Source organism: Peromyscus californicus, unplaced genomic scaffold, assembly GCF_007827085.1.
Source record: "Peromyscus californicus insignis strain IS unplaced genomic scaffold, ASM782708v3 Scaffold_13__1_contigs__length_99412109, whole genome shotgun sequence".
In the NCBI taxonomy this organism is placed as follows: Eukaryota; Metazoa; Chordata; class Mammalia; order Rodentia; family Cricetidae; genus Peromyscus; species Peromyscus californicus.
The window spans coordinates 3815878-3831709 of NW_026294424.1; the positions used below are offsets into that span (position 1 = coordinate 3815878).

The 15832-nt window shown below is 45.9% G+C and overlaps 1 protein-coding gene across 5 annotated transcripts in view; it reads right to left on the reverse strand.

Annotated features, from left to right (window-relative positions):
- The window catches only part of Rgs12 (regulator of G protein signaling 12), a 103957-nt gene that overhangs the window by 69793 nt on the left and 18332 nt on the right, over positions 1–15832 (reverse strand). For all 5 annotated transcript variants that reach the window (XM_052736141.1, XM_052736139.1, XM_052736140.1 and 2 more), the window contains exon 3: positions 82–198. In XM_052736141.1, coding sequence (XP_052592101.1) covers positions 82–198 — 117 coding nt within the window. The remainder of the gene's footprint in view (positions 1–81; positions 199–15832) is intronic.

The following is a 15832-nucleotide window of genomic DNA, read 5'->3' on the forward strand; positions in this document are numbered from 1 at the left end:
GGTAGGTACAAAGCCTTGGAGGGGAACAGAGGGGAAAGACTGGCCACAGCACACAGTGGCCAGCAAGTCCAATCCACCTACCTCAAGATCATCGAGGGAGCGCGTGATGCTGAACCTCCTAGACCTTCCAAAGGATCTTCGAGCTGAGGTGCGCTGCGAAGTCTGGGCCAGGGCAACTCCGCGCCCCAATTTTGAGCTCTAAAAAAAAGAAAAAGATGTGTTAGGCTACCCTCCTGGGAAGAGATCATCAGTTCTATCCTTTGTGCTACACTGAAGGAAAGGCCAAGCCCAGCAACACAGTGAGAGATTCAATTGAAGTCATTGTTTGGTACATTTTAATTGAAATACTTACCACAAAATATGCAAAACTGCAAGAGTCCTCCCAGGTTCTTTAGCTATCTGCTGCTAGTTAGCAACTGTGTACCCTAGATGATAAGGCCCGCCCTGCTTTCCCAAACCGCACACAGACAGCCTGTCTCAGGGGCGGATTGATACTGACGGCTAAAAAGCAGAAGTATGTGAAGACTAATTCAATGTGAAGGCTGTCTTCATCACTCCTGTGCGCTCCTGTCTTCTTATAATCGCTTTAAGAAGCTAAAGACGCCCTAACCAGTGTCTGAAGATCATTCCAGCAAGAGCTTGTGTTTCTTCCTCCAGGAAATGACAGCGTTGGGTTGCTATTTCTTCCCAATTCAAACATCCCCTCCCAGAAGGAGGAGAGGGACTCAGAAGACTTAGGAAGCTAACAAAATGTACATGATTTCAAAGCTGATAGAACCAGGCTTATGATCTGGAGAGATGGCCCAGAAGTCAGGAGCATTTGCTGCTCTTCCAGAGGACGCGAGTCTGGATCCCATCACCCACAAAAGGTGAATCACAACCTCTACCTCTGGTTCCAGGGAATATGACACCCTCTTCTGGCCTCCATTGGCACCTACACACACACGACATACACATACACATTTTAGAAAAGGGGGGGGTGGAGAGCGACAGAGTGCAGGCAAGCAGGCAGGTCAGCTGGCTTGGAGAGCTTAGAGAGTCAGAAGGACTCACAAAGCCTCGGACACCCCAGTTGTGGAAGCGGTGGGCTGTTACGTGAGGAGCTCCCAGGATGTAGCTTTCCTGAGTCCTCACTCATGCTGGAATAGGCTTTTCAGTAATACAGCTGCCTAAAGATGTCACAGTCCTGTAATAACCCCTCACCAATGGTTTATAAGTCACCTCAATACACTTACTAGTTCATGGAGCTGGCCCTACACCACTCAGAGAGGGCACACTGGAAGACAGTCTTCAGACATCAGCATTCAGCAACACAAAATTCACCACCACCAGTGTTGGCAGCCATCACCTCCTTCCACAGCCAGAACTTTCTCACCATCCCACAGGGGAACTGTCCCCATGTCTGCCTTTTCTGTCTGATAATGGTCACTCTGAGACCTTATGTAAGCAGAATCTGTACGTCCTTATCTTTTGGTGACTAGCTTCTCTCATTGGCCATAATGCCCTCAAGGCTCATTCGTATTGCAGTACATGTCAGAATTTCTTTCCTTTTCGGGGCAGAATTGCACTGTATGAAGAAGCTGAGTGTTATAAGCTGGAATAAACTCTTTCCTCCTCAAGTTACTTTTGATCATGGTATCTTATCACAGCAATGGAAACCCTAACTGAGACAGACAGGGTCTGTCACTGGCCTGGAACTTCACCAAGCTGGCTAGGCTGACTGGCCAACAAGCCCTAAGGATCTCGCTATCTCCATGCCCATCCTGTCAATGCTTGGACTGAATTTTAGGGATCTGAATCACTTCACCAAATGAGGCCTCCCTTCAGCCCTACCGTGCACTTCATGCTCACACTGCTTAAGAAACTACTACTGGACGCTGTGAATCACCTTTCTGAGAAGTAGGAAAATCCGGGTCTTCTACTCAAGAAAGGAATGGACAACTACACAGGAAAGCATATTTAAATACGATGGCAAATTACATCAGTTAGCAAATATCTAAGGGCCAAATACCTGTCAGGCAAGGCCAAGGACCTTTACAGAAGAAAACCAAGTATGAACTGCCACACAAGAAGGAAGAAAGGGGACTAAGGAGACAACCCGCACAGCCTTGAAAACAAAACAAGGCACAGTGAAAGGCCTTCCAGGAGCCCAGGACTCACCTCTCCTCCTACTACATGGATGGACCACATCTGTAGATGCCTTCGGATATCACTCCTTATGCTAACAGAAGCATCTCAAATTAAATTGGGAAAGAAATCCAACTAGCTACCTCCAATACAGAAGTGGAAACGTTTCTGTAACAGAGAGTGCTGACTCAGACAAGCTGTGTCGCTGGTATGGCTTGATTGCTCTGTTGGTGTTTAATAAAAGACCCCAGAGCCAGAGATGTTACTAAGCTATGGAACCCTTGCCGAGCACATGCAAGGCCCTGGGTTCATTCCTAGCACTAAAATAGGGATGGAGGTTAATACAAAAAGGGAGGAAAAAGAGAAGGAAGAGAGGGAGAAACACACTATTAATTTGATAGAATATAATTTATTTTATAAGACAAAAAAAATTGCTACCAAAACCAAAAACAATGAGAAAAAGCAAAAATTACAGAAGAGTCTCACAAAAACAGATTTAAAAATTCGACAAAAATATTAGCAAACCAAATCCACTAGCATATGAAAAGCTCATTGTGCTGAGCTGGGTTATCTTGGGAATGCAGATGTGGTCTAACATTTGAAAATCTAATGAAGAGGAGGAAGCCCACACAATCCGATGGATGCAGAATATTCAGAAAGAAAAGCTAAACTAGAACACCCATTGGAGGATCCGTATTAACAAAGGAAGAATAGGAACTTTCCAAACTCAGAGAGCTGTAAAAAAGGCCAAGAACCAACTGTACTTTTCATGTATCACCAGAGGTGGCATTTATAATTCATGATGGTACCATTAATAATAGCAACAAAATTGCATAAAACAGCTAGGAATGACTCTAATGAAACAATAAGCCTTATTAAAGACTCTTAGGAAGGTAATTGCCAAAACTGCTGGGGAAAAAAACAAGGTGGTGGGATGGCTCAGTGGGTAAAGACACTTGCTGCCAAGCCTGACCACCTGAACTTGACCCCTGAACCCACATGGGGGGTGAAGAGAACCAACTCCTGGCAGGCAAATTGTTCTGACCTCCACACACACGCTGCAGTATATATGTGCACTTCTCCACACACATACATACATACTGTCTTAAATCCCCACCCCTTGTCAATTTGACACACAGACACATCTCTTTAAGCCATATTCTTCCACATCCTGTCCCCAAAGACTCATATTTCTTTCATAATATAAGCACAGCACAACTTTAAAAGTATCCATAGTCAGACTGGAGAGATGATTCAACGGTTAAGAGCACTGGCTGCTCTTCCAGAGGACCTGTGTTCAATTCCCAGCAACCACATGGCAGCTTGTAACTGTCTGGAGCTCCAGTTCCAGGGGACCTGACACCCTCATATAGACATACATGCAGGCAAAACACCAATGCATATAAAATAAAAATAAATCATTTAAAAATGTCTCCACAGTCTTTAAAAATTCCAACACTTTAAAATCCCATCTAAAGCTGGGCGGTGGTGGCGCGCGCCTTTAATCCCAGCACTCGGGAGGCAGAGGCAGGCGGATCTCTGTGAGTTTGAGGCCAGCCTGGTCTACAGAGTGAGTTCCAGGACAGCCAGAACTGTTTCACAGAGAAACCATGTCTCAAAAAACAAAACAAAACAAAACAAAATAAAAAAAATCCCGTCTAACTGTGAGTGCCTTAAAATAAAAAACAAGTTATATACGTTGAACATATAATAGCACAGTATAAATATATTTTATTCTAAAAGGGAAGAACCAGGGAACAGGACAGTCACACCAAAATAAAACTAAAATCCATCAGATGATACCAAACCCTACACCTTCTTGTCCAGCATCTGGAACTTAGAATGTAATCATCTGGCTCTAAAGGCTGGAGTAGCCCTGAGCCCTTGAGTTCTGCCAGCTACAGTACCTGCAGCTTCTCTCTAAGGCTGGCTCTATCTGACAACTGCAGCTCTCCCTGCATCCACAGGATGCAGACGCCCTATGGTCTTGACATCTCCAATACTCTGGGGTCTCCACTGCAACTGAGGTCTCACCTTCACAGCTCCACACAATGGCCTCTCCACAGGGACTACAACTCTGCCACAGGGGTGCCTGGCCTCAGCTGCTCTTCAGGATCCTTGCATCTTTGTCTTTAAAAGCAGTACCATGTCCACAATGCTTGCAATGCTGCTAAGCTCTGCTGCCAGCTCAAGGTGTAACCAGGCTCCTAGGACCGACCACGCCATATGCAGACCTTGAGGACATACTCTCCTAGGTAGTTGCCCCTGAGGAGCAGGGAACCTTTTCAGATTAAGTTTCATTCCTTTAAATGAATTTGTTTCTCTACAGGATGAGGCCTCCTACCTCATGGGTGAGGTCCTACCCTTGGGATAGCCTTCCTCTTGTCCCAGTACAACACAGGAAGCTTCTCTACAGTGATGCTGATCTCCTTACCACTTACAGTTGCTTCTTCAGCACCAGCCTGAATACCATCCTGCCGTGACTCTCCTCTGCCAAACAGAGATCAGTCCATCATCTTCAAACTTAACCCTACTCAAGTTTTCACAAGACAGGAAAATGCAGCCAAATTCTTGGCAAAAACAAACAAACAAACAAACAAACAAACAAATCACAAGAACTGTCCCATCTGAATTCCTGTTAGAATCCTGTTGTTGGGGTACTGACAAAGCAAGAACAGGCATACATATAGAGTCTTGCCCTGGAGACACAGAAACATCATAAACCTACAATAAACTGACAACAGAAAAACAAATTGCCAAGGAACAGACCCATACACATCAGAGCATGCCTGTTGTGGAATACTAGTTGACTATGTGGAATATTTGTTTAATGATGCAAAGATGTATTGCATTCTTTTATGCTGCATTTGTTTAACTCTATGAAGCTGTGTTACTTTACCTGCCTAAAACAACTGATTGGTCTGATAAAGAGCTGAATGGCCAATAGTTAGGCAGGAGAAAGGGTAGGCAAGGCTGTAGGCAGAGAGAATAAATAGGAGAAGGAATCTGGGAAGAGGAGATCGAGGTGCCAAAGGAGAAGAAGAGGAGGACTCCAAGGGCCAGCCATCCAGCTACACAGCAAACCAGGGGCAAGAAGTAAAGAAAGGTATACAGAAATAGAGAAAGATAAAAACCCAGAGGCAAAAGATAGATGAGATAATTTAGCTAAGAAAAGCTGGCTAGAAACAAGCAAAGCTAAGGCCAGGCATTTATAAGTAAAAATAAGACTCTATGTATTTATTTGGGAGCAGGGTGGCAGGCATCCCAAAGAGTAAAGAGTAACAAAAAAAAAAAAAAAAAAAAGCCCTATATGGTGATATTTTATTTGTATTAAAATGTTATTTGTATGTTAATAAATAAAGTTGCCCGGGGGTCAGAGCTATTAGCAAGCCATAGGAAAGCAGGGCAGTGGTAGCGTACGCTTGTAATTCCAGCACTTAGTAGACAGAGCTGGGTAAGTCTCTGTGTGTTCAGGGATATAGCCATTATTGGATACACATGCCTTTAATCTTAATACCAATCATGGAAAACCTGGAGGCCTATACAGACAGGCTGTGAGGAGGCGGTCATGTGGTTGGGTTTACAACCAATGAGAAGGCAGGACAGGAACTCTATATAAAGACTTTAACACAGGGGTAGCTCTGGTTCGGAGAGGTAGGACCACTGCAGGAGGAAGGGTAAGGTTTTGGCTCTTGGCTCTGACCTCTTGGCTTTCTTCTTTGCATTGGTTCTGTGTTTATTGTTTGATGGGAAGGTTGGATACATCTACAGCCCTACATTTTGGCACCCATTGTGGGGCTCAAAAAAAAAAAAAAAAAGAAAGCTGAAAAAAAAATGGATACGGCTCCTTTAACTCTGCACTATAGCAGAGCACTTAAACAGCCTTTTTCACACTAAATAGAAACAAAAAAAATTAGTAAAAAAATCTGCCACAGTGCACAACACTGGCATTCTAGAGTTGGGAGGTTGAATGCAGTTCCTGGTCAAGCACACCTCTGACCGGGCTGCCAGCTTCAGGCTTGGCTCTCACAAACCTAGAAGCAGGTGGAGCCAGCTTATAGAGCCATGCAGACGATCCAGCTGTAGCTTAGAAGCTTAAAGTCTGCTCACATGGTCAATAAACACTAGAGATACGCAGTAAAATAGGTCCAGACAGAAAAGAACTTCTAAACAGGTTCCAGTGTATTTAACAATGGCATAGGCTTAAGAAAGAAAAGAAATAAATAGTTTAAAAAGTAATAAAGTCTTTAAAGAGAGAGTAAAAGTAATATAAAAGAAAAAAGCTACATAAGTTGGGAAATACACAGGGAGTCTAGATCCTGTATGTTGCTGTATTGATTCTGAATTTTTTGATTGCTGGTAAGCAAAGGACAGCTGCTAAGAGACCTGGAATTGAAAGAGAGATTTTTTTAAATAAACCAGTCTATATACTTTAGGAATGCCTTAACTTTAAAATGGAAGTAAAAAACAGTATTTGGCCGGGCGGTGGTGGCGCACGCCTTTAATCCCAGCACTCGGGAGGCAGAGGCAGGCGGATCTCTGTGAGTTTGAGGCCAGCCTGGTCTACAAAGTAAGTTCCAGGAAAGGCGCAAAACTACACAGAGAAACCCTGTCTCGAAAAACCAAAAAAAAAAAAAAACAGTATTTGTAAAATGGAACTTCAAAGATGCATTGCTTTGGAGAAGAGGTCTTGCTTTTGTTTCCACAGGAGACAAGAAGTTGTGGATTCCTTCAGGATTGTTATGGATTAGGTTTGATCAGGGAAGACCTCCTGAATCTTGACAGGTGGTATATATCAATGAGGTTACTGCTGGTCTTCCCAGGACTTGGCAATTATCTTATTTTCTCAGGGACCCCTAAAAGATGCCTTCACCCACAGACAATAAGAAGCAGTCTAGAGAAAATGATGCCCACATTCCCAAGAGATGGGGTGGGTGGTCTTTGGCTATTTGGTGGGTTATGGATGTTTGTTATAATTTAGGGGAATACAGGATAAAAAGACAACTATTAATCTCAGATGTTTTTGCACTGGCATGGATTTTGGTATATTGATATAAATTTAAAGTTATTTTTGTTATACTATATATTTGTTTCTACTCTTGTTTGGGGTATTGTGCTTATGTAGCTCATTTTAAAAAGCAATGTATAATTAAGAAATGAGGTTAGTAGTTAATCTATAAAAATCAAACTTGTAGTCACATTAGGTATGTTTTCAAGGTCAAACGTATATTTTACAGATAGATGATTTTCAAACACTTACTTCAAAGACCTATAGAATATGGCATCTAAGATGTTTAATAACCTAAGGTTTTTCATGACAATGAGGCACATCTGTTCTTCAAAGCATCAATTTACTTCATAAAAGGATGATGGACATTGAAGAAACTCCATACAGAATTTCTTTCAATGTGGTAAGGCTAGCCATTTGGGCAAGAAACTGCTTTGCCTTTATTGGGGACAGTATGCTGTATAAACTGGACATGCAAGACCCACAGGAAAGTGACTGCTGAACTTTGCCAAAACAAAGTAGGACAGTCCTTCAAGATTCCTGCTTCATAGAAGAGTCTGCCAGATACTCCAGGCCTGTAGGCTGAAGATGGATGCCCCAATGTAGCAGAGGAACTTCAGGTGACTATCCAGGCAGCCAAATGTCTCTGTTGTCAGGTAATATTATATCCTTCTGGGGTCTTTGATAAAAATGAAGACTAGATCATTATAGTTGCAGTTTTCCTTAATTATGATAGAAAGTAAATTAGGTATAAAACTTGGAAGTCACTAAGATAAGATAGATAATGGAGTATTTTCTCTAAATTTTCTAAATACAAATGGACTAAATATTGTAAATGTAATTCTTACTTGATAACTTTTTTTGTTGTATGTAATTTTACTATGTTAAAGTTAAACCTTTCATTTTTATTAAGACAAAAAGGGGGATGTGCCATCTATGATGGGGTATTACTGATATAGATGAGAGGATAAACTCAGCTAGAATGATGTCCTCCACAAGAACCTTCACCCTACCAGATTCTATTCACAAAGTTATCTCTGGGGCCAGGGAGATGGTTCAGTGGACAAAGTGCTTGCTGTGTAAGCATGAGGACCTGGGTTTGGATCCCTAATGCTCACAATCACTCTGAACTCCAGATCCAGGCATATATTGCCTCTGGCCTCTGCAGGTACCTGCATTCATATGCACATCCCCCCCCCCACAAATACATACACATAATTTAACATAATAAAATAAATCTTTAAAAAATATAAGCTGGGTGTGTGCTTGGACTCCTAGCAAACAGAAGGATACCAGGGGCCTACTGGCCAGCCAATCTAGCTGAAGAACAAGCCTCGGGTTCAGTGAGAAACCCTTTCTCAAAAACATACAGTAGAGAAGCTTATTAAAGACAGCCCAGCATCAGCCTCTGATTTCTACATACACACGTACATACACATGCATATAGTATATACAATACACACACATATGCACACTTACACACATGTATTAAAAAGTTAACTCTAAAAAAAAATTGTGGGAGAGAAGAATATCTGATCGTAAGGTAGCAGAATTTTACTATTTAAGACAGAGATTATACATTTGGCTAAAGGAAAGCCAGGAACTTCTAGGCATCCAAAAACACATGAAGAAGTGAAAGGAATCAAGCCACAGGCTGGGGTGTGTGTGCATGCACATGTGTCTGTAAATGTGTGGTCTTACTATCATCACAGAGCAAGTAAGTCAGCATCTACAGTCCTGCCCTCCCAGAAGAGACTACCTAGCAGAAACAGTGTGTGAGCAAACAAGAGGTGTGAGCAATGCACCAGCAAGGAGAAAGCACAACCTAAATAATCAAGAGAATGTAAGCATAAGCCACAGTGAGCCACAGCTACAAGTGCTAGGGAACCAGAGTCAAGAGGCCCAACAGCCACCAACCACACCTAGACACGGCAAGAATGCCCACCTGGCATTAATAGTGATGTAACAGAGGGCTGGGGAGCTGGTTCAGCTAGGACTGTATGCTGCTCCTCCAGATGACTCAAGTTCAGTTCCCAAGACCCACATAAGGCAGTTCACAACTGCCTATAACCCCAGTTCTTGGGAATCCAGTACCCTCTTAGGACCTCTGTGGGCACCAAGCACACATGTGGTTCACAGACATACACACAGGCGAAATATTCATGAGCTAAAGATAATAAATCTAAGAAAGATAGGACTATAACAGCTATGTGTGACACATTTACACACTGGAACATTAATACAGTAGAAAGGTGATCAAGCTGCAGCTACACATAACATCACAGGGAAGGCTTTGACATTGTACTGGGCTACTATAAACAAGCGCAGACTCTTGCAAAGCATCTGCACACAGTGGAAGGGCAGCAGATGCCCATGTTTGGGAAGCCACTCGCTCAGCTGGGACTGTTCCAGCAGACAAGGGAAAAGGCAGCAGGCACACCCATGTGCATCCCTCCACCTCCAGGGGCTCCTCTGCAACCCCAGGTCCACCAACCCTCCCAGCAGCACCATCCAAAGGTCAGACACGGTCCTGGAAGGCTGGCACTGCAAGGATCTCTGATGCATTCATGGGGGCGGGGCTACACAGGGCACACATCTCCAAGAAGCCAGTACACACACGGGACCACTGGCTGCCTCATCCATCAAAGACTTGGGGTGGGTACTGGAGGGCAAGACAGCTCTAAGAGTCTCAGTTTACACAGGTGATGGTCACAGATATCCTGCTCAGGGAGGTGACACCGCGGGGCCTTTTTCAGGTGTGGTCTTTGTTGAAAGTACCAGGAGAAAATATTTACATCTATTTTGAAACTTCCTCTCACACAGGGAAAAACTACCCAAATCTGTTTGTTGAATACAGAGCTCTCAGGGCTTGGTCTCTGGTAAGCCCGTCATTGTTGGGCCACATGAAGGAGGAATTACAGTTTCCAACTCCATGCCTCACTATCTCATGATTTTGTTGTTTTGGAGTCAAGGTTTCATGTAGCCCAGACTAGCCTCACTATATGGCCTCGAACTCCTGGTCCTCCTGCCTCCATATCCTGAGTGCTGGTTACAGCTGGCTTTGTTCTTTTTAAAAGAATCTTTAGGGGCAGCAAGATGGCTTAGTAGTAAAAGCTGTTAGCAAGCATACTTGATGATCTGAGCTCAATCCCCCAGTTTTTGGTAGGAGAGAATCAACTCCAAAAATTGTCCTGTGACCTCCAAATGCATGCCATGGCATACATGTGTGCATGTGTGTGTACATTAATGATGATGATGATGATGATAGTAATAAATAAAATAAAAATTTAAACTATCTAAAATAATGCCTTTTTTCTCGAGGGAAACTTTTTTAGTCACTAAGTTCACATTTCCATCATAAAAAACGGACACAAAAAGAAAGGTGTCATATACCCTCCCTGGCTCTCACTGGCCCCTAAGGTAATGGTTATTACCAGTGTGCTTGCTGAAATTCTTTTGTTGATCTGTGTGTGGGAGGTGAAGGGTTGAAGTGGAAACTGAATGCAGGGCCTCACACACTAGGCAGGCATCCCACCAATGCACCACATCCTCAACCCTCTTTTCCTTTCTGACAGAACCTTACTACACTGGCTGTAAGTAAGTTCTAGGCTGGCCTTGAACTCTGGAGCCTAAACGGGACTTGAACAGGCTACCCTCTTGTCTCAGCCTAAGAGTAACTGGGTTACGGGCCTGCGCTATCATCTGTTGCATTAAGCATGTGCACACTTGAGCTGGCCAGACGGTTCAGCAGGTAAAATCACTGCACAAGCCTAATAAGCTGAGTTCAAGCCTAGAACCCACAGTGAAAGAAGACAACCAACTCTCAGATGTTGTCTTCTGACCACCACATACAACACACATGTGCAGGGCCACCTGTGTGCACATACACAATTAATTTAAAAGCTAAAAAAATCCATGTGGACAGTTAACAACGGCTTGAGGACATAGAAACCTTTACACAAGAAAGGGCTTTAAATGTGCATTTCTGTGACCTGTTTTCCCTTGGCACGAGGAGTCCCTCATTAGTCACACACTGTCCTTCCTCATGGCTGACCGACTGCACACTTCTTGAAACCCCCCCTGAATCCCAGTGACTCAAGCTCTACCTCCAACTCCAACTAACACATCCACGGATTCAGGCAAGCAAGAAGGTTAACTTGCAAAGGAACCCACATTGCACAGAATTCAGTTTGACTTTAATCCCAGCACTCAGGAGGCAGAGGCAGGCGGATCTCTGTGAATTTAAGGCCAGCCTGGTCTACAAAGGGAGCTCCAGGACAGCCAGGGCTACACAGAGAAACCCTGTCTCAAAAAAAAAAAAAAAAAAAAAAAAAAAAAAAAAATTCCGTTTGATTCCTAAGCCCAAATGATGTCTAATGCAAATTCAATCCATTTACAAGTAGTCAGGTGATTTTTCAGTCTGTCTGTGATAGCCTACCACATTATGTCTGAGTCCCTGCGTGGTATGTTTCATGCCTATCCCTCACAGCTCGGTGGACTGGCAGGGACAGTCATGTAATTGCTGATTTAATACTTCAGATCGAGAGACCCTACCTATCATGACATCAGCATAGGGTGAGACCACCGTCTGTCGTGAGCCATCCTGTCCCTGTGCTGACCCCCTTCTCCCAACATTACTCTCATGTTCCCACTGGGCATATTCGGTGCTATCATTCACAACTCTGGCACTGGTTACTGCAGGAGACAAACATGGCCCCCATCAATCCCAGGAGGACACTACCTATCACAGGCCGGTCTGTGCTCCCCAACATCCACATGTTGAATCCTAAACCTAGAACCTCAGCACATGCCTACACTTTTAAAGACAGCACCTTTACAGAGGTACCAATCACACGAGCTCACTGGGTACGCTCTAATGTAATATGACAGGACACAGGAGATCAGAACACACACAGGATGACTCTGTGAGGACATACGGAGAGGACCATGACTCCACTCAAGGCTGGCCTCAAGAGGAGCCAGCCTGACCACCCAGGTCTGTGGGAGAACACACCTCCACCTTCGGCCCACACAGCCCTGGCATGGGCCTCAACACATCCACGCAGGTATACACCCTCAGGCCCCAAGGTGACTCTCGGACATCTCATGGCCCAGGGCAGTCCTATCCACACACTGCACACCAGTGAAAACATTTCTCTGCCTCCTGAGACCAAAGAGAAGGGAGGTTTGCTTGGCCATCCTGGAAGCCCAAACAAAGTAAGGACCTCTCAGCTCCAACCACCTGACGCCCTGGGTCCTTTCAACTACCCTCCCTGGTGTTTCAGCAGGCAGAGATGGCAGGCGTCCACTCTCAGGGAGCATCACCATCCTTGCATGGTCCCTAGCTGTTCACCGGAGTCCAGCAGCTGAGTGAGGATGGGGAAGTTCTGAAAGAACGCCCCCGGCAGAAGCCTTGGGCAGCGGCAGTCCTGGCGTTAGGGTGTCTGATCCCTGAGTTTCCTGACAGGCCTGTGTCAGCTGGCAGGCTCACGTCCAGTTTAAAGCGTTAGTGTTGCAGCAGTGGCCAATGGAACAGCAACCCCTTCTAGAGGAAGTAAGGAAGGAAGTGACAGGCAGCCACCTGGACTGCCTGAAACATTTTAACAAGTGTCCTCACAGGCAGACCCTCGACCTAACCTGAACTTCTAGCAACTTCGGGTGGCTTCAGGGTTCTTCCCCTCCCCTACTAGGCTGGATCCTATCAAGGCCCAGCCGATGTCCTATAAATCAGGGCTTCAGCAAGAGGGTGCATTAGAACTCAATGGAGGAAGAAGAGATGAAGTCAGGGCTCTTCAGAGGACTGGATGGGTAGCTGCAGACTGAGGGGCTTGATCCTGCCTGGGTCTCTGAGACTTCATGGATCAGATACAGGCAAGAATTTGTTCAGGCTTCCAGACAGTGAGACCACCCACCACTTCAGAGACCTGCAGGCAGAGCTGCAGACCTGCTCTGGAAGGGATGGCTCCTTACTGGCATCCCAGGGCCCTCGGGAGCTTTGAGCTGCAACCCTCCTCAGCTCTTGGCTAGCCGCCTGCTGCTCGCCACAGTTCAAACTTGTTTTATTTAAATCCCGTGTGGCAGGCTGTTTTACCTCATTTAAGGTCAGTCCCAAATTGACAACAAAGTACCTCCAATGTGTACTCTTCGCTGTCTGTCCACTTCATTCTTACCAGGACAGGGACAGGAGACAACTGCCGTACTGGCTAAAATGCACTTGTACCCACTGCTTGCAGGACTGCCCAGCCTCAGTTGCTCCTGGTCACAGGGATCTCCTCAAAGGAGCTCTGGCCAAGGCTTACTCAAAAGGAAAAGCTACAGAAGTAGACCCCAGGGGTGGGTGGGGAGAGAAGGGTGAGGAAAGCTACGACATATCCCTAGGAATCTAGAAAGCTGCCATAGGGCTGGCTACAAGCTCAGGAAAGACCTAGAAAGCCACAGTTCCCATCTGAGAAGGAAGAGAAGGCTAAGGCTGGAGAACTGACTGTCTCAGGCATCTAAGATGTGACATCTCTGTTCCATCATGAGCCAGGCATGAAGCTAACCAGGAAGACACTTCATGGGTGCATAACAAAGAACACACCCCCTACACTCTGATGAAGGAGGCCAATTAACAGCCACAGCAGATAAACAAGAACTCTGGGACTCCTCGAGGGGAAAGGGCACTCTCACTAGGAAGCCTGCCTTCCAGGGACACTGGGCTGCTCTGTCTGGTACTGGACAGAGGGTGCCAGGGATACTGTGTGGCCAGGCAGGGGTGTCATGCCAGGCGTCAGGCACCAAGCCACCCTTCATGGCCAGCTCCTGCTCTTGCACCTTGGACCTTGCAGATCACTCTGCCCCTGCCCACAGGCTGACATCCAGGGCTGCCAGAGGCACTGGAGGGGACAGTCAGGTTAAAGTGTCTATCTCCTCCAAGTGGTGGGGGGAGATCTGCATGCAATAACCCTGACAAGATTTCTCTTATATTTTTGTTGTGACTAGCCTTTAACGGCTGAGCCATCTCTCCAGCTCATTTCTCACGGGGATAGCCACTACAGTTCAGCAGCTGCGCCCCACTGCCACCCACAAGTCGTTCCTGTCATTAAGGGATCCACCATCTGTTGCTCCTCACAAGACTCTCACCCTGCAGGGCCTCCTCAGTGTCTGGTCTCTTCCTTGACTTTTCTAAGCCACACACACACCCCTTTCTTATTCACCACCTTGTCTCCTGTTAAGTCAGTAGCTTCAGGCCCTTCCTGAGTTGCCCTCACACACACTGAGGCTCCCTGATCACATCGCAGCGCTGTGTTCTGTGTCCCCACCAGATCCTGGCTGGCCTAGCTGCCTCCCAGCAGATGATGAACTTAAGTCACAGCTGTCAAGAATCAGGAGTGCTGTGAGACCTGACCACTGGCTATCCACGCCCTCCAGCACTGCCCCCTCCCTTTCCAGCCTCTTCTGTTCCTCTCATTTCCAGGCAGTTCAGCTCTCTGGCCTCCCCTCCGTTTCTGACAAACCCCAAGCCCAGCATAGTTCTATCCTTTATTTTCAGCTAAAATTTTAGGGCATAAACTGATCATGCTCAGAGGCATGAATCTTCTAAGCATGCACTCCATAATATTAAACTGAGCATGCTCAGGAATGCACTCCTTAACTGAGCATGCTCAGGGATGGGACATTCCCCATATGACTATCTCTAGAGCCCCATGCTTCCTCTGCCCAAGAAGGCACTGCTTTGGGAACGCCCCAGTGTTCTCCTTCCTTCCTGAAGATGACACACCTCCCCCTCTTTGCTGTCTGGGCTGCACTTACCAAGCTGGGAATCCACAGCACTCATTTACAAAATCTCCTGCTCGAACAACCTGCTAAGATTTGATTTCTCCTTAGAAAGGGAAAAAGAACTAGGCTGAAAACCAGTACAAGTACAACTTTGTGTGTTCGCTTCAAATCTGCACTTAGCTACACCGATGTTACCTATGACCATCTGGGGGGAAGAGCACTGGATATAAGTCATAAGAAAAATCACTACAGCTCTGAGACAAAATCCCACAATGTGACAGTCACAGCCTTTGCTTTACCCCATGCCCTGGCCAGCTTTCAGAGGGTTTGGGAGACATTTTCCACTACTAAAACCAAAGTATGCACCAACACAGAAAAGGTGCCTGTAACGACAAGCGTCTCTGAGAACAGCTTCCCAGAAACAAGGAGGTAAGTGCTGACTGAGCCGCGATGTGGCCAGCACACCCTCATCTCAATCAGCAGCACCACCTTCAGACTGTCTTCTCTTACGTTCCAAACTTAGATCCCGCAGGAAACCAAAGGTCCCCAAGGGACACTGACCATTGACAGATCAGGTTCTCTGAGGCAGTGATGCTCACAAGGCCCCATCAGCTGCAGGCAAGGAAGTTAAGCCAGCCCAGGAACTTGCCAGGGAGGTCCCAAAGTGAGCCGGCCCCCTGTGCTCCTCTAAGCCTCTCACTTCACACACTGCAATGACAACTTGGGATCAGAAATGGGCTTCAAAGGAGCCACACACAACCATCGTGGCCAGGAGCCAGAGCAGTGTGTGTGTGTGTGGGGGGGGGGGGGGGGGTCGTCCTACCAAAGCTGGGAGAAATCACCTTCTCACGGTTACTACCTGTCCAGCACAGATGTCCTGACAGAACCAGTCAGAGAACAGCCTAAGGCCAGGGTCCAGACCAGCGGAGAGGTTTCGGA